General features: G+C 40.6%; 1 protein-coding gene across 2 annotated transcripts in view; it reads left to right on the top strand.

Moving 5' to 3' along the window:
• The first annotated feature begins 1,827 nt into the window (after positions 1–1,827).
• mdy (diacylglycerol O-acyltransferase) overlaps positions 1,828–24,104 on the top strand; it is an 84,752-nt gene continuing 62,475 nt past the window's right edge. The window contains exons 1-3 of one of the 2 annotated variants that reach the window (XM_018033079.2): positions 1,828–2,288; positions 13,530–13,658; positions 20,731–20,825. In XM_018033079.2, coding sequence (XP_017888568.1) covers positions 2,170–2,288; positions 13,530–13,658; positions 20,731–20,825 — 343 coding nt within the window. In that variant the 5' untranslated portion in view covers positions 1,828–2,169. The remainder of the gene's footprint in view (positions 2,289–13,529; positions 13,659–20,730; positions 20,826–24,104) is intronic. The other variant, XM_018033080.1, reaches the window with a different exon arrangement.

The raw sequence follows: 24,104 nt of genomic DNA, 5'->3' as shown, positions 1-24,104 counted from the left end.
TTCCGTGTCGTTTGAACGTTCCAATACATTGACGCGAATTATTGGTAAATTGTACAAAGTACTGAATAAATTCGTGACGCATGGTTGACGAACACTGAATCGTTTATTTCTATCGTTTAATACGTATTAATTACATATTACGTATTAATTACATACGTATTCGTATTCCATACGAATTCCATTTACAAGTTATAGAAGTAAGATGCAAATTAGCTGTTACACTCACCAGCTAGAACAGTTTCGTCAAACTGACGATTTTGTTTTGAACGAAAGTCTGACGTAACGCGAGTATGTTGCTACAGTTACGTGACGCGAGAAAGTTACATTTAGCTCTATTCCGCTTCGCAAGCTCTGATAGATCGCGGCTGAAGATAATTAGTAACGAGCTTGATAGCGTTTCGCGACGGTCCTCGTCAAGAGACGAGCGCTTAATTGTGAATCGTCGGAAGTGGATGCATCGTGGCATTAGCGCACTGTTTAAAGCGGTGGATTTCCTGTACGTTTGTCGTGGATCTTTGTGGGTTTTCGCTCGCGGATGCGCTACTTTAATTAGCTTTTCTTCCTCCCAGCACGGCTACGCCCCCGTCTTTCTTTCGCCAACGATTCTTCATCCGCTGCCAAGGACTCGAAGAGTCGTGTAATTGACACGCGAAATTGTCTCACGTGTTTGGTCGCTGGTTTATTTACCCTGAAACTTTCGCGGAGCTCGTTGGAGTTCCTGGTTTGCACGACACAGCATGCGACCGTACTGGAATTGCCGGCAAACCAAGTCGAAGATCCCTTAGTCAGCAAACTTGGAAAGCAAAGCTTGCGACATTCGAAAACTTAATGGATATTTGACTAAAATAATTATCTACCTTAATTATTTATTACAAATATCGTGGAAAATCGTGGATAAAAAGTTAAAAGAGTTTGCTTCGTTGTTCAAATTATTTGAATTGTTTTTCAACACGAATTTTGTGATCAGCGAAATTATTTCCGCTGCTCTTATGCATAGTAGAATCCTGTGTTAAAGTTACAATTAAATCGTTCCGATAGTACTCAGAGGTAAATACGAATGCAAGAGAATTACATTTTGTCATGGCCAACTGGGATACAAAAGTATCATTAAATTGTAACTACTAGTGGAAAATACGAAGTTTCAGCCTGTAAAACCGGATTACGATACGTGGTAATTATCCGTTTTAATTGCGGATTGTACTTGGCATTATTCGAACGACTATAAAAGTACAGTATTTAGAACGCGGATAGGCCACAGTCTAACGTTCAGATCCGAGATTTATAAAGGTCAGGTTAAAGTACGTAATTACGTAATTACTTTACGTAAAATTTATATCTTTGACATCGTACTAAGAGCAACATTTTTTCATGAATAAAAACGGATTATAGGAATTTGTTCAAGCGTGTTTATTTTTAAAATTACGACCTCGAAACAGTTAGCATTGCCAAGACGCAATTACGTGACAAGTTTAATAAGTTGATAGATAATTCTTGAAAGACGAGAACGTAAAAATGTGATATACATATGTAGTTTTCTTAGGTTATTAAGATCAAGGTGATACCTGTTATATCTTATTATTTAATACTTTTATTGAAATTAAACCTTACAAATTTTAGCCACACTTCGACATTTGCCTCCTCAACAATCAAAATATTGCTCAAGCTAGTTTTAAGCCATGTAGTGATATCCTAATAGTAAAGTGGTGTCATACGAAAACATATCGCGGCTGGTAACGATATTGTTATCTACAAAAAAAAGACAAAGATAAACACTCGGCCGGCCGGTGGCGAAGACATGATCGTTGAAAGCCGGTAGTGTCGTCGCGAGTGCCCGCGTGTAAACGTGCGTTCAAGGTAAGGTTGTAGTAGAGACGTTCGAGATCGGGACCAGGTGACACGTATCGGTCGTAGTAGTCAGGTCTTACATTTAGCTCTTTTAATCCCGATCGCGTGACACGCAACGTCAGTGAAAGTGAACGTCTCGTCTTCATCAGTCGTCGATTTTACGCGCGGTGCAGTAATTTCTTCTTCCCGTGCGAGCGCAAATCGAGTGCTGTGCCGGTTCGCGCGTAGATTTACCCGGCGTTTGTGTGGGTTCGTGTGTGTAACTGTGTGCGTGCCGGAACAGCGTTGAGTGCGTGTGGTGCCCGTCCTTCTTTGCAGAACGGCATGACGATGGAGCATGAAAACGATACAAAGGTCAGACTAAGGAGGACGAAAAGTGTCACCAGGGCCGAGGAGATCCAGAAGGCCGAGATGCTGGCGCGCAAATCGCAGCCCGACAAACCGTAAGTCCTGTTCTCTATCTCTGCACAACCGCAAACGTGCTCCGTTTTTGTCGCTGCTACCGCGGTCGATCCGGTAGTTTATTAGTCTCGTACGATGCGCGAACGCACTTTACTATTCTAATATGCACTCGAGGTTGTTGATCACGGAAAGTGATTGGAGAAATACGGAAAATGACTACAAGAACACGATCGCACAAAATTTTCTGTGTCCTGTTCTGTTACTCCAACGTAACAGACGACTCGGGAAGAAACACGCATGCGTATTTTGCGTTTGTAGATCGAGCGCAGCTGTGAACGCCTGGTTCCCCTCCTTGGAACAGTGCATTCCTCTTCTTTTAGCACACGTACTACCATGTCGCGTCCGTCTGTCGCGTATCATAATCGATGCCGAGGTCAGTCGGTACTGTGGTGTGCGGATTTCCTACGGGTCGTTTCATAACACCGTACTGCCTTAATCGCTAATGAACGTTTAATTTACTCTTCACATTTAAAAAAATACGTACTTTTGACAAAAAAATAGGTGTTTGTATATTACCATTTAATCTTTTCAAAGACAATATTTTTTATTAAATGAACAAATATAAATCGTAAATAGAAAGTGAGTTCGAAGAATCGATGAGTTGAGTTTAAGTAGAATTTGTCCAGCGGTCAAGTTTCACGTAGAGTTGTGTAGGTATTTACTTACCGTATGTGACTCGCAAGCCGTCTGACCATGACTGTCTGGTTTCACGCATTTCCTTAGACCGCTGAATATCGATGATTAACGTCACGTAGATTGTAGATGATTAACACATACTTGTACACATTATTTATTATCAAGACAAATATAGTGCCATATCGTACGTTTCATTTCATTAATGAATCTTATTCCCTGAAGTTAATCACAGAGTTTTCTTCGAAATAAGGTGATAAGTTAAACCCTGGGCTACTGTGGGCGCCTATAGGCACTTAGAAATTTTGCGTTTGAACACTGAGAGCGTTTATCCTATTGTAGTCGCCTTTTTTTAATATTTATAGTAGAAATTCGGTTCAGAATACAAAGAAATAAATTATATTGTTTTAATGTAGTGAAATTTAGTTTTTTTATTATTAAAATATGTTTTTACAAAAATGCATTCTTATCCAAAATTTTGCCGTTCTCAATTCCTACCGTATGGTACAGCCGGGTGCGTCTCAAAGTCAGCCGTAGTCAAGGGGTGAAAGAGACATTCATCATCAACGATTAGATACTAAAATTCAAAAGGCGATAAACAGAAGTCGTAAAGCCGGAAACTCTGCATATGTATGGCTCATCAGGGAATATCTTCTGACGAACAGCAATCATCAACGAAATAGATCATAATAAACTGAAAATTAGTTTTCGTAGACCAAGAAGGTGACTAAAGCTTTAATGATGTTCGAAGTCCGAATTTGAATGTTCGAAGACAATTTTCAGATGCGAAGCTAGAGTTATAGAATGAATGGTGCGCACAGTTCATTCAGTAGAACGGACACGAGGACTGACAATTGAATGCAGCCTCGAAGCCTCGAGTGCGCGTTTGCGGAAAGGAAAACTTTCTTAACGAGCCCGTTGTCGTTTCTAATAGAACAGCACGTCAAGAAAACACGGCTAGATAATTCGCTTGCCAGCAGTGGCATAATTATTGAGTTTCACTTTCCTTCTATGTATAGCGGACTGATACCCTCATACCTTTCTATATAGTAGAGGAACTTATCTCGATGCGAACTCTGTTATAACCGAGAATGATACTCTCAAGCTTCATGCTCAAAAACAATGGAAACATCCGCTGAGGCTTCATTTAAAGTTCTGGCAAAGAGAATGACAATTAACTGTTCCAACTTTGCGATCAATAAGATCCCGTTAGACGGACAGAAGAAGTAATGAACGTTTCAGAACATATTATCCGAGTTAATTTCAGTCACATATTTTTCAACTTTGCTTTGCACAGAATCAAACTTAGCGACCTGTCCAAATGAAATATGTCGTTATGTCTTTAGTTCTGAATTGAAACGAAGTGAAAAAGAATGCTAATGCGACGTTTTGTAGTAAATTACCTTTTTATAATTTAAAACAGAAATAGTGATAAATAGAGATCGTCTAATGTTGATCATTGATGTTACTTTTTTCTTTAAGGTCGCAAATAATTAAGTCGTCTCATCAATCTTTTTTTTCCACTTGGTTTCTACATATGCATATTTATGCAAGTCTATTTTAGTGATTCTCATAGTGTTCTCTTTGTAATTTGTAACTACCGTTTAAAACGTACAGGAAAATATAATGTCTTTCACAGATACTGTCTGATAGGATTGTTCAATAATCCGATTAAATGAAAATAAGAATTAAATTAATACAAAAATATCTTGAAGAGAACAGAGAATGATTTAACAGTTTTCTAAAGATAATGAAGTTTCAGTCTTTACACATTTACTAAATGCAAATCCTTTTTTCTGAGAGCTGTTTGTCTGGAGTTCTTAAAGCCTGATCACGAAATTGTTAGTCACTTTGTATTCCATTGCGAGAAAAGTACATAGTTTCAGGTGACAACATACAGGCCGTTAATAATCCTGAAATAATGCTCGCCTTTCTTTACTCAGAAGATTGTATGTTCAACGAAATTCTATCATGCTTGACCGATAACGTTGTTGGCTTATGCGCTGAATCGTCTTAAGATATATTTGCACGCTATTAGATCAGAGTTTACTGATATATAAATAGCAATATATCAGACTTAATCGTGACTTGCTTTCCTTGCACAAACAGAAAGCTGTTCTCATGCAGGGTGTTTTATTACAAAAAGCAGCTTTAACATACCTCTGTAAATCTTACCGGACATGTACCTATGTATGTATGGCATTGTATGGTAATCCATTCACTGGAAGTAATTATACTAACAAGGTTGAGAAAAACCAATATCAGAATCTACATTAAATTTTATTTGTAATATGTGAAATACTGTTTATATTAGACATCATGAATAATTTTCTCGCACGTATGAATATTTTATATAGACTCTGGTTTTATCAGTAATTGAATTACTTCTGCAGCAAAACTATCTTATAAATGTGTGACAAACGTCACATCAGTTTTCGAATAAAACTCGAATAAAGCTGCTTTAATCTTACAATTAGAGCATATACTACATGGAGGAAGCACGCCTAAGGAAAAAATGTAGACAACGGTGAGAGAGAGAGAGATGATGGTTTGGGTACTACCTTTCTCTCTCACGTACGCACGTGATTTCGCGCCGTTTAGGATAATTGGCGGAGACTTCCCCCCCCTCTATCTCTACTATTAGACAGAAAGAAGGAGTACCCAAAACTATTACTCTCTCTCTCATAGTTATCTACACTTTTTAACTCGGCGTGCTTCCTCCATGTAGTATATGCTTTAAGGCTTTAATAAATAGTAGCCCAGAGGTTATTGACGTATAGTGAATGCAGTTGATGTCAAATGTTATTATACTCGAGGAACGGATTCTATTAATTAACCAATCAAACGCTCCAAAAACCGCACTCGGTCGGGTCACACAGGATCGCGCACGCTTTGAGCAACGTGAATCGAAACAACGGTGTGTTGCGTATTCTCTTTGTGACAATTACGGAATAATTCCCTTAGGCGTGCCGAAACCAAAACACATACCTTTGTTCGTTGTAATTAACATCTCTCGTCCGTCTTTCCACACGAGGATTCTCGCGTAATTATGTTTTTGCTTTTGTGATTTCTCTTCGATCACCGCGGCTTATCATTATTGAACTTCTCGGAACTAAAGTCATTTATATTACACCAAACTCGACGTCCAAGGTTGATTGCGTGTGCTCATGTGCTAATTAATACAATTCGTATTAATGACTATCGCGATATCCATAAATTCAACGATCATTCAATATAATTTATGCATATTGATATATTCTCATTTCTCTCGTCTTTCCTTTTATCACATTCCGAAGTTGGCGAGCATTACGTCATAGAAGGGTGAGCGGTTGATGCATTTGCTCTGGCGTACCCTTAATTAAAATGTTAATTCCAAAATGACGAAGCAGGAACGCGCGGTATCAGAATAGTGGTAGTTCAGTAGATAAGAAAGATAACTGAATATATCGGAAACTAGAAGTATTCCAGGCGGATTGCGCTCACGGCGAGCAATGAAGTATCATAAATTCATAGTTGGTTTCCGGTGTATCTAATTCACAGCGTAGACCTCGTTGGCCAACTGCGTTCTGCAATCAGAATTGCTAATCAAAGAATCCTGGAGTATCCGGCGAACGTAGCGGAGGAAAAGTTAACTCGTGTTAATATCGTTCGTAAACAAAAAGGTTGATTTGGAGTGCTGTACGAACTGCAGGCAAGCGCCACTTACGCAGATTTATGTAGTTCGACGCATATTCGTGCAAGGAAAAAATTTAATCAAGTTCACTTCTAACCGCGGCGCGGATTACCTTTATGTAATTTCTTTGTGCGCCTTTTGAGATTTTAATAAAAAGCTATAAACATGGTCTTCAAGGAGACGGACTTAAATAAGAATAAAACCGTACATACTTCGTGCAGTGATCATTTCGTGGAAGTGAATGTTAATTAGTGAAATAGGGCTGGTAAGAGTTGATGATGCTAGAGGCGCTTTATTTTAGAACATATCTTTGCAAGCTCTCTTTATTAGCGAGAGGTCGACTAGCTACGCAGAAAACAGTGAAATCTTCTTTCCCTTTTGACATGCTATAATGATCTGCAAACAAGGGTATTCTTTTTTCTTCTTCGTTTTGCTAGCAAGGAACACCTTTTCTATCTTTCGTTGTTTCTTCTCCCTATCTTCGCACCCCTCTGCTTTCTTGCCCCGGGATCGTCCATTATGCCGGAGAATCAGAGATGGCACACCACTCCCACCGTCTCTTAAACAAACGAACCCCACTGTATTTACCCCGTGTTCCGTGTTTGCCAGATACTTCTTGTTTTCGCCAACTTTGCAATTAGGAGCGAGCGCGAGTCTGGGTTCGTTGGACGTGGTGAATATCGAATGATCTATCCCTTTGGTCTTAGGAACTCACGCGGAAAGCTATGTCTGCCTCGTACGATCTTTCGATTGCGGATTGATTTGAAAGTTATCTTACGATTGCACGAAGCCCTCCGATTTGAACATCCTACGCGCGCGTGTTTACACCGAAACTCAAATCTGATTCGCTACGATTTTCGTTCAATGTAGAAACGTATAATAAAAACATTCAGGCATCAATGCTCATTTTCCTTTCACGTACAGCACGTATTATTCTCGAAATGACACGAATGACAATTAGTAATTACGTGTGGGTATTGTTAGACGTCAAAGAATGTAATTTATGGCTAGCAAACATTTTCCAATATCTGAAATCATACATTACTGCTGAAAGGAAGTAATCATTGGGTAATACGAAGTCGAACGACTGGCTGACTACGATATCGGCTATTTTGCCTCGCCGTTTTTTCTTCTATACATATATATGTATACACATATGCATATATCGATTCTTCTTTAGAGGGTATTACAGTTTTCCTTCGTCGCTTAGATGGACTTGTATTACCGATACTTCTGTTTTTAACTATATACGTACCGACATAATACTGCCTCGTTTGCTGTCTGCTTTCTCGGTTTCATATTCGAATTGCTAATAATATTGAACGACATTTTAACGATGAAGCGGAAAGCATAAGGACAGGCTAGGCAGGTAGGTAATCATCTGGCACATCCATTCTTCTGTCCTTCTCGTTCATATAATTATACGTCTGCCAATAATTATTTAACATTCTGTATTGAACGAAGCGAATGCTTGACATTCGTCTTGAGGCTAACAATTCTCTGATCATATTTATGCAAATAGCCATAAACATACTATATTTAGTCTAACATTCGTATCTTTTGACATATGAAAAAAGTATACAAAGTATTTACTAAAGAGTAGATCTTGTCATGTGACGTTTTTTGCTTGGACATTTTTTATTGCCCAGCGGTTGCCCAAAAGGCGCTCTGTTTATTTTCTCCTAGCTGTTTTCACATGGATTTTCTCGCGATTTACCTAGTTGGACAAAGAGTTTTTAATCTTTGTCATCGCGCAAGTGGACGAGACACCGCGTCACCGCTTCGACTGACGCGACTTCGAAACGAATGAGGATTAACGGTATTGTGCTGTCAACCCGACCGCTTCCTGGTTTTCCCTTGTTTCATCTCTTTTCATAGTCCAGTCCTTTTCCTCGTAGAAGATTGTGGCGTCAGTGTCGAAACTCTCGCGTGAAATCAGCTGGGAGAACAATAGATAACGATTACGTCGACGGGTGCCGAACGAACGGGTGTGGATTAGGTACGAAGACGATTGCGATTTTTTAAGCCGATTCCGGTTCTATCTCACGTGATCCACATCCACGATTATGCAGAATTCGGTTGTGGAAATTGTTCGCCTCCAATATCTGTTATATCAAAATCGATTGTGCGATATGATTTAAATTCAGGTGAATCCAATTTGATCTATTAAAATAGAATTTCGTCGGAGTTATTACTAAAATCGAATTTTGTTTGAATATTGGACTTAGAATTTACAATATTAAAGTTATATTAAACTCAGAATAAACTATTATCCGCTTAAATTAAAAGATAAATAAAAAGCGATGATATAGAATAGAATCAATGAAAACTTCATACTAGTAAAAATGTTTCATATTTTTACCCTCAGTATTGTTCAAAAACAAAGAGTACACAATTTTTAAAAAGGAAATTATTGTTTCTTTTCTGAATGTAAGTTCTGGTGAACATCTCTGGGATTGCGTACAAGCAGTACGGAAGTGAAAGTTAGAGTTAATCCGGTGAAAGGCAGAGACAATAAAGTCGAGGTACAGACATACGAGCAGAATCGACAGACCGATAGAAAGAGGGAGGACAGAAATGTGGTGTTTCAGTAATCGATTTCGGAGTGCTTCCAAGTCGGAAGAAGAATGGAATAAGAGACGGGAAGAAGACAGGGTGAACGAAAACCGGAGTAGCAAGACCTGTTTAAAGCGCCATTTAATTTTCCTTCATGAATCATTTAGGATATTCTTCCATCCCCTTTCCCAGGCCTTTCTCTCCTTCCTTGCAGCTTCTTCGGTTCCCGATTCGCTGGTGGCGGCCAACCAAACGGCAAGTTTCTCTCCTCATTACACGAGTAATATATGTATATCCGTCTATCGTTTAAATATTCACGAGGGTCCCGGTGTCAGGAAGATTCGCGAGCCAGATACAGGAACTCTATGAACTTGCTCGGCCCCTTTCTGCCATTCTACGCTCACTGTGTTTTTCTCAGTCTTTCTCTCCTTTCATCCTTACGTCTGTCCTTGTACGTACAGTGACTTCTTTGCTTCCGCAGCCGTCGTGTCTGACTGATCCGAGGAATAGTTAAGAGGATGAAAGAAAAACACGAGTGACGTATGTTCGTTTTGTAGCTACTCTTTTCCTACCGCGTCTTTCTTTTAAGGAATAACGCTATAGGTGTTACCAGCTTTGGCATAATATAATATTAATTAAAAATGTTTAGGCCTGAAGAAACTATAAAACTACAAAGGAGATTATTTAAATGACTCGATCCTTATTTATCATACAGACATTTTTATCGCATAGTTAGTATGGATAGCAGTTCCTAAAACCAATACGACAATCTGTTGGGACTCTTTCAAAAGTAATCCTATAACAATGGTGGCAACGTTGGCCATGACGGCGCGCAATGTACTTTTCATTGACTTATTCGGTTTTAGATAATGGCACTTGGACTATGTTTCTTATCGTGGCGAGAATTACGAGCAACCAGATAAGCGTGACTTGGATCGCGACGCGTATCGTTTTGATATAATGGGTCTTTCGTTGCGTCAGATGAACGCGTTATAACTTTGCGATTCACCGTGCGTCAAATATGGATTTCGATGCATGCAAAATGCGCGCATAATTCACCGGGTAATAAAACGTTGGTGACCCACTCTGAGCCGAATATTAATTACGCGGATAGAACTACAATTACTCAGGTCGGCTGGTATTGCGAACTGCGGGGCACGTCGCATCTCGTTATCAATATCGATAATTTTAACGAGCGCGTAATTAACTAATGATATGCCCGTAATGTAAGTCGTCAATTTTTCAATACCAATTTCCTTTTATCAAAACGTGTTTGAAACAGAGGATAGATTATTCTTTACTTTTAATTCCAATCGTACTTCGTTCATAAATATCTGACGCAACAAGAAATGCTAACATTAAAAGATTTTTTCCTCATTATTTCCTTTAAATTATATTTCATATAACGAAGATAACTAATGATTATTATTTCGCTCATCATTCAATATTTCATACATCTATATTATTGTACGTCTTCACCAATGCATCATATTTTTCATGAAATATTCGAGTCAACGAGTTTCTGGAAAATATCGGAGCAAATAATTTCCGATAACAGACCGTGGCTGATTCGTACCCGATGGTTTACGCTGTACAGAGAAAACCTATTTAGACCGAATCATGTTACCAGGTCGTCGTACGGTGGAATAATTATACGAAAACATCGGTTGGTATTTTGTTTCTGCGACACAGAAAAACGCGTTTCTGTTCTTTATTTCGTTCGCGCCACGCCGATATGCACCGATTATTCCATTCCCGTTCCGTTCGTTGTTTTCACATCGCAACGCATCGGATGGAATGGGAGATTTTTGTCCTCGTCGACTTCCTTCCCCAATACCGGGAGCAACGATTGGCTACATTTTTAAATTAGCAGTCACAATAACACCGGTCACGTTTTAACATAACTCTGCTTACATGTTTTGCGCCTTTAAAATAAATAGCATAACGTCAACGGTGGCTACCGCGTAAGCTGCAATTTTTCAGAGAAAGAATAATCCAACGCGAATCAGACGCGCGTAAATTTTAACGACGCCTCCTCGACTCAATTTGTCTCCTATTCATGGTCGAGTAGAGCGTACACTCCCGTAACGAAAAGGAGGGAAATGGGTTTCCTTAATGTCTCCTTATAAACGATGACACTTAGCTGATAGATATCATTACTTTCGTTAAAATTATACCAGTCCACTGGGAATGCTGCTTGTTATCGAACGCCTAGAATCGAGAAGTTAGCCAATTCGTTTTACGACATCAATAATAATCGAGAAACTTTTGACGCACACTGTTTGATACTCCTGGTCGCGAGTTTGATACTCCTGGTCGCGAGAAAAACTCGCGATCTTCCTAGCATTCAGGGATGAGATTTTTGTCACGTGCTCTGTGCGTATAATTTGTATCTAATAATAATATCTGGTCTAAGTTAAAGTCTAATATACGAAAACGTGCTTTCGGTCATATTCAGCAAAACCAGCGAATCGATAAAAAAATCGTATCCTCTGAACAGGCTGTTGTGACGTTGCCAAATAAAATAACATCGTGAATCATTATTATATTATTATATATTCACATAATTAGTAAATATTTGATTTCCTGTGTATAACTGGTTTAATTTGTTTAAAATACCAAAATTTTATTTTATAAATCGTAGTAATTTATGCTGAACTAATTCTTAGTATGCAGCGCTCGGAAGATCGCTTACTCGTTTATTACTTCGGCTCAACTCGGTCAATGATACTTTGGACACCCGGTATGATAGCACTCATGCATATGGAAGTTCTCGGTGACACGTCCGCGTCCTGCCATGCAGGACGCGGCCGGGACCTAGTATCAGAAGTGTGAGATAGCTCTTCCTGAGCGGTTCACGACTGACCCTGCTGGCTTTATCGCAGCTCTATTAATTACCGCGATCTGCCATAAATTCCAAGTAATACTTAGGATTTACTCGAGACAGCGGCTAGGTTAAATGGTCACATTAAATGCACATAGTTACAGGACATAAGGGACTCCTGTCGAGCTATTACGACGGACAAACGGCGTTGTATTTTAGCAAAGGCTTCCTTCGGTTGTCTTTAATCTTTCGCAACTTTATCGCGGTATTAACCTTGCATTACAACATCCTGTGGTATTATTCCACGCTTGTACCGCTTAACTTAATATCACGTTGTCTCCTAGAAATTTACCTTACCCTTGACATCCAGTGAACGAGAATCTCTGACCGAGTCGCTCGTAAAGTCTTCTGTTACAAGTACTTTAGAAATCTCGGTGGTTTTCTACGATTACAACTCGGAAGTCCTAGTTTTATCTTTAATCACACCGTGATACAAAAAGCAATAGAACTTGAGATAGCAGAGAGATTGAAATTTAAACGCGGATATCAGTTTATCGGTTAGACAGGGAGTTAGGTTGTCTAAGACACGGGCAACGCTATATGTTTTTATGTATATATACATATATATATATATATATATATGTGTCAGTTTTAAGCAATGTCGTGAGTACCTTGCGCTTTGTTTCGTCTCCCTAAATTCTCACACTCAAGCAAGCACGTCTTATCTGGAGAAGGAACAAGGGTCTCTTCGAACGCTTTATGCTTCGAGACAAAACGCTTTTGAAAAGTTTACACGATGGTCCTTGTCAGCCCTTGTCGTGCCTCGCAGTCACGAAGGGATGATACCAGTAGTCCGTAGAAGCCGATTACTCAGGTTCACCCGGTGTATTATCTGCGTACCTAAGACGATGAGAGGCTTTTGTATCCACCCATTCGTCACGATGTTGTATGCGCCATTGAAATTTCATGAGACCGAGCACTCGCATATGGTTAACATTGTCCACTTAATAGTCATAGAAGTTTCCCATTTCAGTGCGAAAGGAAATCTCTAATGTTTGCAACATTTCTTTTCCGCTTGTACTCTTACATACATACGGTAGTAATGGACCGTAGATACAAAATAGAACTATTCTTAATACGCTTGTTCGACAAAGACTGTCCCTTTCTACAACTTCGTTTCAAGTGGAATGCATCGCGGTCCGTTCACAGAAAGAATAAGACGAGGGTAAAAGAAAAAAACGTAGTACTACGCTTTAGTGTAGTAGTAGACAATGTAGACACAGCAACTCGGTAGAAGCGAACGATAGAAAGAAATAAGAAAAGCTTGAACAAATGTTTTCAATAGGTTGCATAAATCGCGTGTTTCTTCGTAAATTGAAATAGAAATGCATATAACCATATGGCATGGAACTGGCTTTATTGTTCCATTCTTATTCCAGTGACGTTTCTATGGCGCCTTATATTGCGAACCAAGAAGTACGTTATCGATCTGAAGCGAGAGTTTCTTTTAACTTGGATCTTTCTTTCTCTTTACAGATGTCATCGGCCACGAGATAGTCTGTTCTCGTGGAGCTCGGGTTTCGACAACTTCACGGGATTCGTCAACTGGGGCTTCCTGTTGTTGGGCATCGGTGGAATCCGATTGCTGCTCGAAAATTTCATAAAGTGAGTGTATATCGAGAATCTTGATAAAACCGTCCTCTTATCAAACGTGCCGCGGTTGATACGTGATCGGATTCGTTGAACGTTCGAGGATACGACACCCTCACGCTGCATCGTACCGTGGAGAAAGTGATTTATAAGTATAGTGACAGATAGAAAAAGTAACGCAACATTCGAGAAGCACCTCAAAAATTCCATCTTTCCATTGCTTATAGCAATTTACCCTGCTCGTGCATTGATGCGATTTATCAAAAAAACCGTTGTCATCTCGTGACACTAATGCTTCCATCCACGGGGAAGCTTCCCCCACCGTTCGATGCGTCCCCTGGGTATTTTTTCGAGTGTACGTGCGAAAGGGGTTATCGAAGCGTAGACCTCTCGATTATGCGACTGTCGTGGGTTGGAGCTCGAAAAACACGAAGGGGAGAGCGCTCCTTAAATACGAGTCCCGGATAACGCCAGAAAGGGGAAAGGTCTGGGGAAAGAACAACTTCATCAAGTTGTCGCGGGGTCTTGACAGAGAGGAAAAAGTAGATTGCGATAAGAAAATATTGAATTCAGTTTTAATTAAAGGGAGTGGCAACTGTAAATGGAGAACTGTTTTTTGGTAACTAAAGGTAGGCTCATCGGTTAAATATAATTTGCGGCACACATTTTTCCAGTTGAACTCGAGAGGATAGAAACAAACAGAGAAACGAAATCAGATAAAAAATGAGATTTCCCTTGTCGCTCAGGCACAATGTAGGATCCTGGCTGGATCTATTAAAGTCATTCTCGTTGGAAATCGAAGTTAGCGTGACAGTCTAATCTGCTTTGATCATTACTGCACTACTAGCGGCTATAGTTCCACTTCCGACAAAACTTCTGTGCCAAATACAAAGCTTATTATTAAGGGTACAGGTTCATTAATTGTAGTCGTGAGTGCACAACAAGCTTGCTAATACATCAACAATTCCATTTTAGTTAACGTTAAAAGTATTCACCAGCGAGTTGGAATTCAATTTAAACATCAGGTTTATTTTTGCGAAACTTTATTTGAATGTAAATTTTTAAACTTCATTTGAACGTTATATTACAATGTAAATTAAAACAGTAGTTATATTCGAGTTGAGAAAGGAGTCGGTCAAAAATTAATTAATATACGGAGGGCATAGCGAAGACTTGTTGGCCGCGCTGATTAAAATTAACAGGGCGCCTGATCTTTCAGGAGATTTCGCTCTTTCATGCAAAAGACACATACGCGCTGAACCTTTTTCTCTCTGGCCAATTTTCTGGCCATTAAATGGAAAGGGGCAAGGTTACAAGACCTGCCCATGAATAATTTCAACGAGATTTTTATCGCCGTTGTAAACTCGCGGCACCGGGACTCGGGTACGGGTCCAAGCTCCCGGGAACGCGTAACAGAAATTTATCACGCTCGTTAAGTGCGAAAAAACTTTTGAAAGAAAGTTTCGCGGCGTAATTGCTCGGGCCCGTCTTTAAGCGTTTTCTGAAACAAACGCTGGCTGACTGCACCTCGCTCCTCGAAGGCCGAACACACGGACAAAGTGATTTTACACGTGACCGGGAAACGTGAATCGTCGTCCAGATACATTGGACCGCACGACGAATTATTCTTCCATCGTATAGATAACTATGAAAGTTTCATCGCGCGCTGCTATCTACACGTACATCTGTTATTATTTCACGGAACACTGAGAAGTATCTTATCAAAGTAGAACTTAATTAGAGACAGTTATAAGAAACGAAGCGATATATCAGAAAGATTCAGTATTCTGTTCGTGAGATGTTGACCCGTAAACAAGGGGTACAGTTGGACTACGAATTTCTCCCATGTTCTCCTTTGAGAGATTACCATCTATTTAGAAGTCTGAAGAAAGTTCCTCGGGGAGAGTGACTTACCCGGAAAGTGTCGAAATAGTTTGAGGTAGTTCATTCAATTCCAAAGCAAGATCCTTTCCGAGATCATGCGCCAAAAGCAGGAATCGTTGCATTATTGAATACTGTCCTACAATAAAATCTGTTGGACCAATCCACGTATTAATGTTACACTGGATTTCATCGATGCGCTTGCACATTGTCTAAGAACTTCCATGTCCTTTCCGTTAATCTCCACCGTCTTCTGTGATAATTGAATTCGTAAGAAATCCGTTTTGCGTCGAGCGGAAAGGAAAAACGTTCGTTCGTCGAGTTACGGGAATAGAACGAAGCAGGCAACACGATTCCACGACGATCGAGATTAATCGACGTGGAGGAATAGTGGATAGCGGAGACGACGACGGAGGTTGAAAGAGACGCAGACAGTAAGAAGAAAGTAGAAGGACGATTCTCAGAGAAGTGAAAAAAGTAGGAAGAGAGCTCAATTAATCGGACTCTCGGCAAAGGACTCTAGCTCTATCGATAAAAGTCCGCGGAAAGGGACGGAGGCACAGAGACAGGGGTATCGAAGTTTCTTAACCGCCCCCCCCCCCTCACCTTGTCCCTTCTTCGTAGCAGTGTTCGGTGAAACTTTTCGAAAGGTCCACGATCCGCTCATAATTTATGCACTTTAACCGGAACTGTACGTGGAGCTTCATGCAATTCTTAATGGGCCGAGTTTACGAGAACGCGATTCGTGAAACCGTGGCGGACGCTATCAAAGAACGAAATAAGAGGAACATCTATTTCGGTTCAATGTTTTTCACGGAAGTAGGCGAATTTAAAAAACTTAGTCAAAGTAAATTTTTCATAAAATGTATCGAATGTATTTTAGCTTCAGTTATTTGTAAGTACATGACTTTACAGAAATAGATACAAATTCGTTCATTTTCAACATTAACCCCTTGAACGACAATTTATTTTCAGTCAGCACTTGAAAAAGAGGAAAGTTTATGACGAGCTGGACTCGTCATTTCCGTTCAAGGGGTTAACCACTTGTAGTATACTTTTAATTCGAGGAAAAATCTTTTAGATTAATATCATTATATTCATATTACTGGACTTTAGACTTTACATAAGTGAAATTTCTGTGAAACTTTTTCTGTTAAAAACGTTACGTATAAATACGTGTACTAAGAAGATAAAAAAGAGGTAAACAAAATTTTTGCATTCCGATTTATATGAAGTACTCTTAAACGACCAGCGAGAAAGTATCGGCTCACGATCAAGGTTCATCCAGTATTTTGAAGCTTCGTCGGCTAGTTCTATATTCGTAGAGAACGATTACAATGTCCAGCTTCGGAAATTTTCCACCATTCGATATCGGGTCTACGAGTACGCGCATCGTGCGTCGCAGAGAGACAGTCGAATTCATCGTGTCACGTTTATCCCAGTCGTTCTATTTTACTCGCGATTTTCGCAAGGATTCACGTCACGCCGAGAAATAAAACTCGTCCACCGTTCATCCGGATTACACGAGCCATAGTCAGAGGAATCCTCGAAACTGTACCTCGGTATTACCCAGCACGAAAAAATGGCATTAGCCGTTCCCGGTATAGCGATAGTTTCCGTTGGATTGTTCTGCCTTCACACTCGACGTGCTTGCACGTATAGGTATTCTCGTGCAGTAACTCAATCATTAGAACTTAGATAGATATTTCCCTACGTTATTGCGTCGAGTACTGATACGCGTTTCATGATGGGTAAAAAGGATCGAGATCCGATAACTATGGTCCCGTTATGTTACAACGTTATCATTGCACTTTGTATTAGATTTTTAAAGAACAGAAAACTGCAAATATTGAATTGCATTTACGTCTCTTTGTGTGTGTCATGCCTTAAAAAAGCTTTATAAGATTGTTTCATTGTCTTAAAATCAGGCTCTCATTATGCAATCTACATCTTATACAATCGTAATATGTTATCTTCTTGTTAAAGTTATCGCGTTTGTGCAGGTAATCTCGTTGGTAAGTCAATTAGGTTGCGAACCGTCGCATATCGTGTCGCCGTCGGCACGTTTTTGAACCTAATTGAGGATACCGCTGTTGGATATTTACAGCCAGTTGCATCCGCATTTCTCCCGCACTTTAATCCGATTAACGATCCCACGGAAAGTGATTTAAATTGACACGTTGCACGATAAACCTTTGTACTCGTAATCGGATCGTGCCAATTACGCTATGAACTTGAAATTCTATTTGTACGATCATTCTCTGTCAGACGAGATTTAGGTTACCGAATCAGATGTCCAAACCCGAGGTTTTAAATCACAGTAATGATGATACGGGCGACTATACAGGTCACTGATTTTCTTCGCCGTTATTCCCCAGAGTGTGTGTGAGAGAGAGATTTTTTTTTTTAACATCGTTCAATTACAAGAGGAGTCACACTCGAGGCAACTCTAGTTTCGTTGAGAGAGGAAAAATTGCTCGTCTCGCTTGACGTTCACGCGCGAAGCGAACGTACCGCTAATGTGTGTCAATGCACCTACGTTCATTTATAGCTCGATCGCGTGAACTATCGAATCACCGAGCCGTGCGTTACGGCATGCTGGCATGCCCTTTAGGCAGACGATAAAAGGTAACAACGCGAACGTGCTCGTCGGCTGCTAGGACAAGATAAACGCTACTACGCCTGCTGTCGTTTATTAAATATTTAACGCGAACCATTCGCGGCCGCGTTTTTAAAACCATTACCCACCGTACGGATGCTGTAACTCTATCAATTTTCACAGTTTCTCTGATTTCTCTCTCTCTCTCTTTTTCCCTCTTACTTTTGCTCTTCGGATCAAGTCTAGTGTATGACCTTTCCCTCGATCACCACCCTCTTTATCCGTCTCCATTCTGCTTTCCGGTCTGATGCGAAATTGGGGATTTTATCGTGACGTGGTATTAACGAAGTTCGACGAGCGCGAATTTAACGGGGCGCGCCTCGGATCAGAGCGGCTATTCTCGTTCGGGGAAAGAAATTTAATAACGTTCCTGCTCGCACCTTGGCGCAATGAGTTTCGATGGCTGCGATAATCTACCTCGCCGCCGCCGTTCCGGTTGCTTTATCAGGCTTATCTGAAATAAACACCCGCCGATCGATATGTTTTTGATGGATCCAATAAAGTTTTCACATCGGAAATGTCCACCACCCTGTTTGGAACGTGGTTGCGGTTGATTGAAATTTTTGTGTGCACAGTTCGTGTTCACAGTATAGTAAAAGGAATGAGACGTGAACGTGAACAGACACGCGCGTTGTTAACGAATGCTAGGTTCTTTTTTCAAATAATAAATGAGGTTCGTTCATTGTTTGTTGTTCTTTATATAAATTTGTGTTAGACTGGTGTGCATGATAAATCAAACCTATGCATTACACTTAAATTCGAAATAGAAAAAACCGATTTTAATAACAGTGCGTTCAGACGATGAGATGTTTAGATTCGATAGTTTTACCGAATACAAAAATGTCTGAACGCTGCTTTCGGTTATGTCGATTCGGTAATGTCTTGGTGATGTGAAGGAGAATAGGTTGAAAGAAGTCGATAGTTTGACCAAAACTGGGGTGAATTGCGATTGATGAAAATAGGTACTATCGTAATACACTCCCATCGTACATGAATGTATCCTTAATGGTAATATTCATATTTTGCTGTTACTAGTTTTCGTAATAAAAACTTATTTCATAGCTTATTGAACCTTTACTCTAAAACTCCTAAATAACTCTGGTTTTAACAAAACTTTGAAGATTAATAACTAAGTTAGATCTCCATGTGATTCCACGTCACAAGCAGATACAATATCGAGATAAAAAATTCAAACTTATCATAAATGCATATTGGTTAAATTGAAAGTGCATAAATCCGTTGAAAAAGTCTATCTGATAACATGTTCAATTTTCCAATTCTTTCACTGATTCTTTCATTTCATCGTGGCTTTACATACTTGATTTATATCGCTAAAAGGAATTACTGCGTATTACGGTTCATCCGGAATAGACTTCTTTTTTTTTGCCGCACTCGGCAGAGAAGCGTTTAACAATTCAAACGACGAAACTGCACTGGCCTCAAAGTCGGACAGCGGTGGCTTACTGAATCGCAGTGCGCACTACAGTGTGATAGACGTCCACTTTTGGGCTTACCATCGTACACAGTAGCTATCAATTAAAAACGTTTGATTTTTCCTGCACGTTCTTCAATTATTACGGTCCGCGTCAAAGCGTGACTGATTACGTTTTGGCCAACAAACAGGGATAAAAAGGCGAAGGCTGAAAAAGGAAGGGAACGCGACCAAATAAATATCCCACTGCGATGTTCGAACGCCGGCCACACTTCAAATGCTTTAATTACTTCACCTATAATCCTCGTTTATCATCGTTAGCCGACGTGTTCGACCTGAAGCCATTAGTGTCGGTTACCTTCATCCGACGGCCTTTTTTCTTTCCCTGGCCGACCACGAATGCACTTTGTCTTCCGTTGATCGCCGATGGTCATTCGTGCAACAAACGTTTCTGATGGCTAGGATTGATACAATGACGCACGATAAATCTCGTCGATGTACAGCTATAAAAATTGAACGGGGCGGAGCATCTATGTATCACTGCGAGTTGATGAGTCGTTTTTCTTTTGGAACGGAAAGTGCATGATGAACAGTCGAACAAGAATTCAGACAGTTTACGCCGGATCAGGATATTTCACCGTGATCGGGTTTCGCGAAAATTCATTTATCCGCGAAATTGCTTCACGACAGGGTGACTTTGAAGGAGAGGATCGTTTTTCCATTTCTTCCCTGGCTGTGTGTCCGGCGACCTCTTTTAAATTTCAGCAGCGCACACAGGGCGACGTTTATTATTTACCCTCGAAGAACAAAGGATCAAGGGACCCGTGACTTTTTATTTGGCTCGCCCCTCGTTCTTGCCTTCTCCCTTTCATTTCTTCTGCTCCTTCTTTCCCTGAAGGACCCCTTGAAAAGCATCACGCCGAAGATAGACGTTAATAACCACGCCTTTGCCCTTCGACCCGTGTCGCGATGTAGACACTCGGTTCACGTGACTCCGAGATAAAATTGGAAAGGTAGCGGAAGGTGGTGATAATAACGAGCGGGATGTTCTAATTTTCTTCCTCCCTCTTTTCTCTCCAAGTGTTTACATGATCTTTGCTTTTGTTCTGACGTAGGTACGGGATAAGAGTGGATCCACGGCAATGGGTTCTGTTTGTCGGAGGCAAGTACGTGGAGGGCGAGGAGCATCCGTCGATTCTACTCATCATCTGTAAGTCATTCTTTTAATAAATATCCGCAGCAACATTTTTTTTGTTAATATTTCTAAAAATTATTAATAGCTTCGTTACTATAATAATGATTAGGAGGAGAATCCTGATAATATTGAACAAATACTAGTGAATAAAATTACATAATTCAAACAAGACTGTTTAGTCTTTTACATTATTTAATTAAATCAGTAGAAAGCGTGACATATACATTCAAAAATGGAAAGGATATACATAATTACAGTTGATACGATTACTATAACAGCACAGACGATATTAGAATGTGTGCTGAAAACAAACGAAGTAAAGTACCTCGTAATTTTTCCACCATTTTAACCGACGCGAGGAACACGACCATTCTGGAGACGCGTTACGCAAAAGCGAGCCGCTATAAAAAGGTAATATGCGCAAGGAACGCGGACAAAAACTACTAATTTAAATGTAAAAGTAATTAGCGTGTGTCTCGCCCGCGAAAAGGGTCGGAAGCCTCTCACGGGGTGTATACGTACCTACAATTGCCTGTTAAATTTGAAAGATCCCGCTGCCTACGCCGTATCCCATACTTCTCGAAAACGAGTTTTAACGCTTGCCGCGTTTATTGTAAAGCGAAAGTTCAAAGACGCGAAAGCCACGAGAGTCCGGTTCGCAGATAAACCGTCGACCCTGCGAGACCCGGGGCAAGGCGAAGCAACGACCCTGGCCGTGTTCAAATTTATCGCTAAACGGGCGATCCTTTAAACCAGCGCAGCGTTTAAAGCCCGACTCAAAAGGCATGAAATTTAGCGCGGCGGAGTAGTGGTGCGCGTAAATTTCGACGCTCTACCAAGCCCGCTTTCGGGGACCGCGAACCGTTCTCTACGCATTGTCCTTTTACTGCCGCGCGATTCACTCGGTTATCCGCGTTTTCATCCGGAACCACGACAATCGCCGTTTGTGCGGGTACGTGGCGTCACGAATGTTTGGTTTCTGTCTTTCGAGAGACGCGCAGTGCGGGGGAGCTTGCGTGCACGTGAAGAGAACTTGATTAACGCGCCACGATACAGATTACGTAAAGGATTCCCATTCATTGCAAATAACTTCTCAGGACGAATAGACTATGTAATAACTGCATACGTATAAATTTCGGATAGCATTACTTTTATCTATGTAATATTGGAAGATCACGATGGGTAGTTTAATTTTCGGATACTGATTACATTTCTTTAATGACACATTCAGTTTTGCATTCATTAATAACTCTTATACTCTCTTATTACGAAACGTTATATGGAATTTCCATACAGTTGACTTAACTCATGCGCTTGCAACGATATATGTATATAATATTATGAATACTCAATCGATTATGAAGTAAGTTTCTCGGGGAGGACAAGCGAGTTGACGTAACAAGTAGCCGGGCGATCGAGCTCCCTCGTAGAGCCGTCTTTGTATGTTGCGTCACAATTTGCCAATACTCCTCAACTCTCAAGGCTAATTATCCTTGCGATTAGGTAGCGAAATTAATTTCTCCCCGGGAAACTTTCCCTGTGTCCCCCTTACAAAGAACCTTTGTCGCCCGAATCTACGGGCGTTGATGCTTCGGAAACGCCAGTGAATGTGCGTTGAAACTCTCGTTTCGAATAGCTATACACGCCGCGTGGCGTAGGTAGAATGCACGTACACGTGCACGCCTGCAGATTACACGTACAGAGTCACAGGTACGCGTTTAGAGGGGCTGCAAAGTAGCAACGCGGACGGAGGAGAAAGAGGGTGCCTACGAGGTGGTAGGTTGCATTATTAACACATGAGAGAAGGTAATGCTCATAGGGAACTACGGTTAATAGCTCTCATATTTTAGAATCTTCGTCGCGGCAGCCCTTCTTTCCTTACCGAGAAGCCTTAACTTCTCTCCCCTTCCACCTTTCTTCCTTCTTTTTACGGCCAGAGCCGTTCGTTGGAGCGAGTACACCCCTATGACTCCGTGTTGCCTCTGGTATCCGGTGGCCGTGGAGCTCGCATAATAATTTTCACGGCTCCCGGTACTCACTGGCCTGGTCGCCGAGATTGCTTTTTAAACGGCGCTCCGGCAGGATCTAGCCCGAGTTCGCGGCTCGCTCTTTCGCGATTAGGGGATTAATTATTCCGTGGACGTCATGAAGCGCGAATTATACCGTTTAAACTGCTGACCTCCGTGATTTATTCCAAGTTCCTGCGTTGATTAGCCGTCCGGCACATTTCTTTCTCCGCGAACGTCCGGTTTTTTTCACGTTTTTAATTAAGTTTTTCCAAAGGTCCGAAAGAAACGAGAAGATTCGCCGGGAACTGAATGAATTTTCATTGTTTATCACACGCGACTTTTAGTTACGGTCATATTTCGTATCCATTTGTTTTAAGTGTTTTTCATTGAGGCGAGGGAATGCCCTCTCTGATAAGCCACGAGAGATGCATTTTACATGTGCGCATGCGAAGCGTTAATTGCATACTTTACAGCAGCGACGCGAATGCAATTCCGCGTCGGCACTCGCGCGCTTGAATTGATGTCGAGAGGGTCATCGAGTTAAGGGATGCGTTATGACATCATTGTTAAAGTTTCATCGGTTCGCGCGAAATTCGCTTTTCTTCGCACAGCACCAGCCGTCGAACAATTGTGCATTGTATACATCCCGTGGCACCTATGTAGGCAATATTTTAATAACTAATTCAATACGCAAGATCAATATAGTTAAAAAGTTGAAATTGTGTCGATATTTTTCAATTAAATTTCTCTTGATCAGATTTCGTATTCTATTTTTCATCGCACATTTTTATACTTTCATTATAATGTGGGATTTTCTTTATATAAATCTGATTATAATAACTTTTAGTTTTTAATTTTTACCTTTTATAAATTCTTTACATATGACAGAGCATTCATTATAATTTAAATTTAACGAAAAACTTGAACGCAATAATTGTATCACTTGTTTCACATATTTTAGTGAATTTGGCTGAATTTTAACCCGTTCGAAGCGCGTGAAAAAAGAGAGAACAGAACGAAATAGATGCACTTTCGTGGTCTTCCACCTCTCGCATTTCCCTCATGGGAGATGCTTTCCCCTTGGGCACCTATAGCAAGCGTCCGTTTGGTGGTTTTGCAGAAGTTTCGGGGCAAGTTCTCTCTGAAACTTAAAGTTAACTGTAACTCAATGCGCGCCCTCGTCTTCGAGTGACGTAACGAGTTAGAAGCGAATACGAAAGGGTGCAACAAGCAGACGGTTTACGAGTTCACTATGATCTTGTCTGAGTATAACCTGTACTTCACA

This window comes from Ceratina calcarata, unplaced genomic scaffold, assembly GCF_001652005.2.
Source record: "Ceratina calcarata isolate Rehan_Ccalc_2016 unplaced genomic scaffold, ASM165200v1 scaffold62, whole genome shotgun sequence".
In the NCBI taxonomy this organism is placed as follows: Eukaryota; Metazoa; Arthropoda; class Insecta; order Hymenoptera; family Apidae; genus Ceratina; species Ceratina calcarata.
This window is presented reverse-complemented; position numbering and strand designations above follow the sequence as displayed.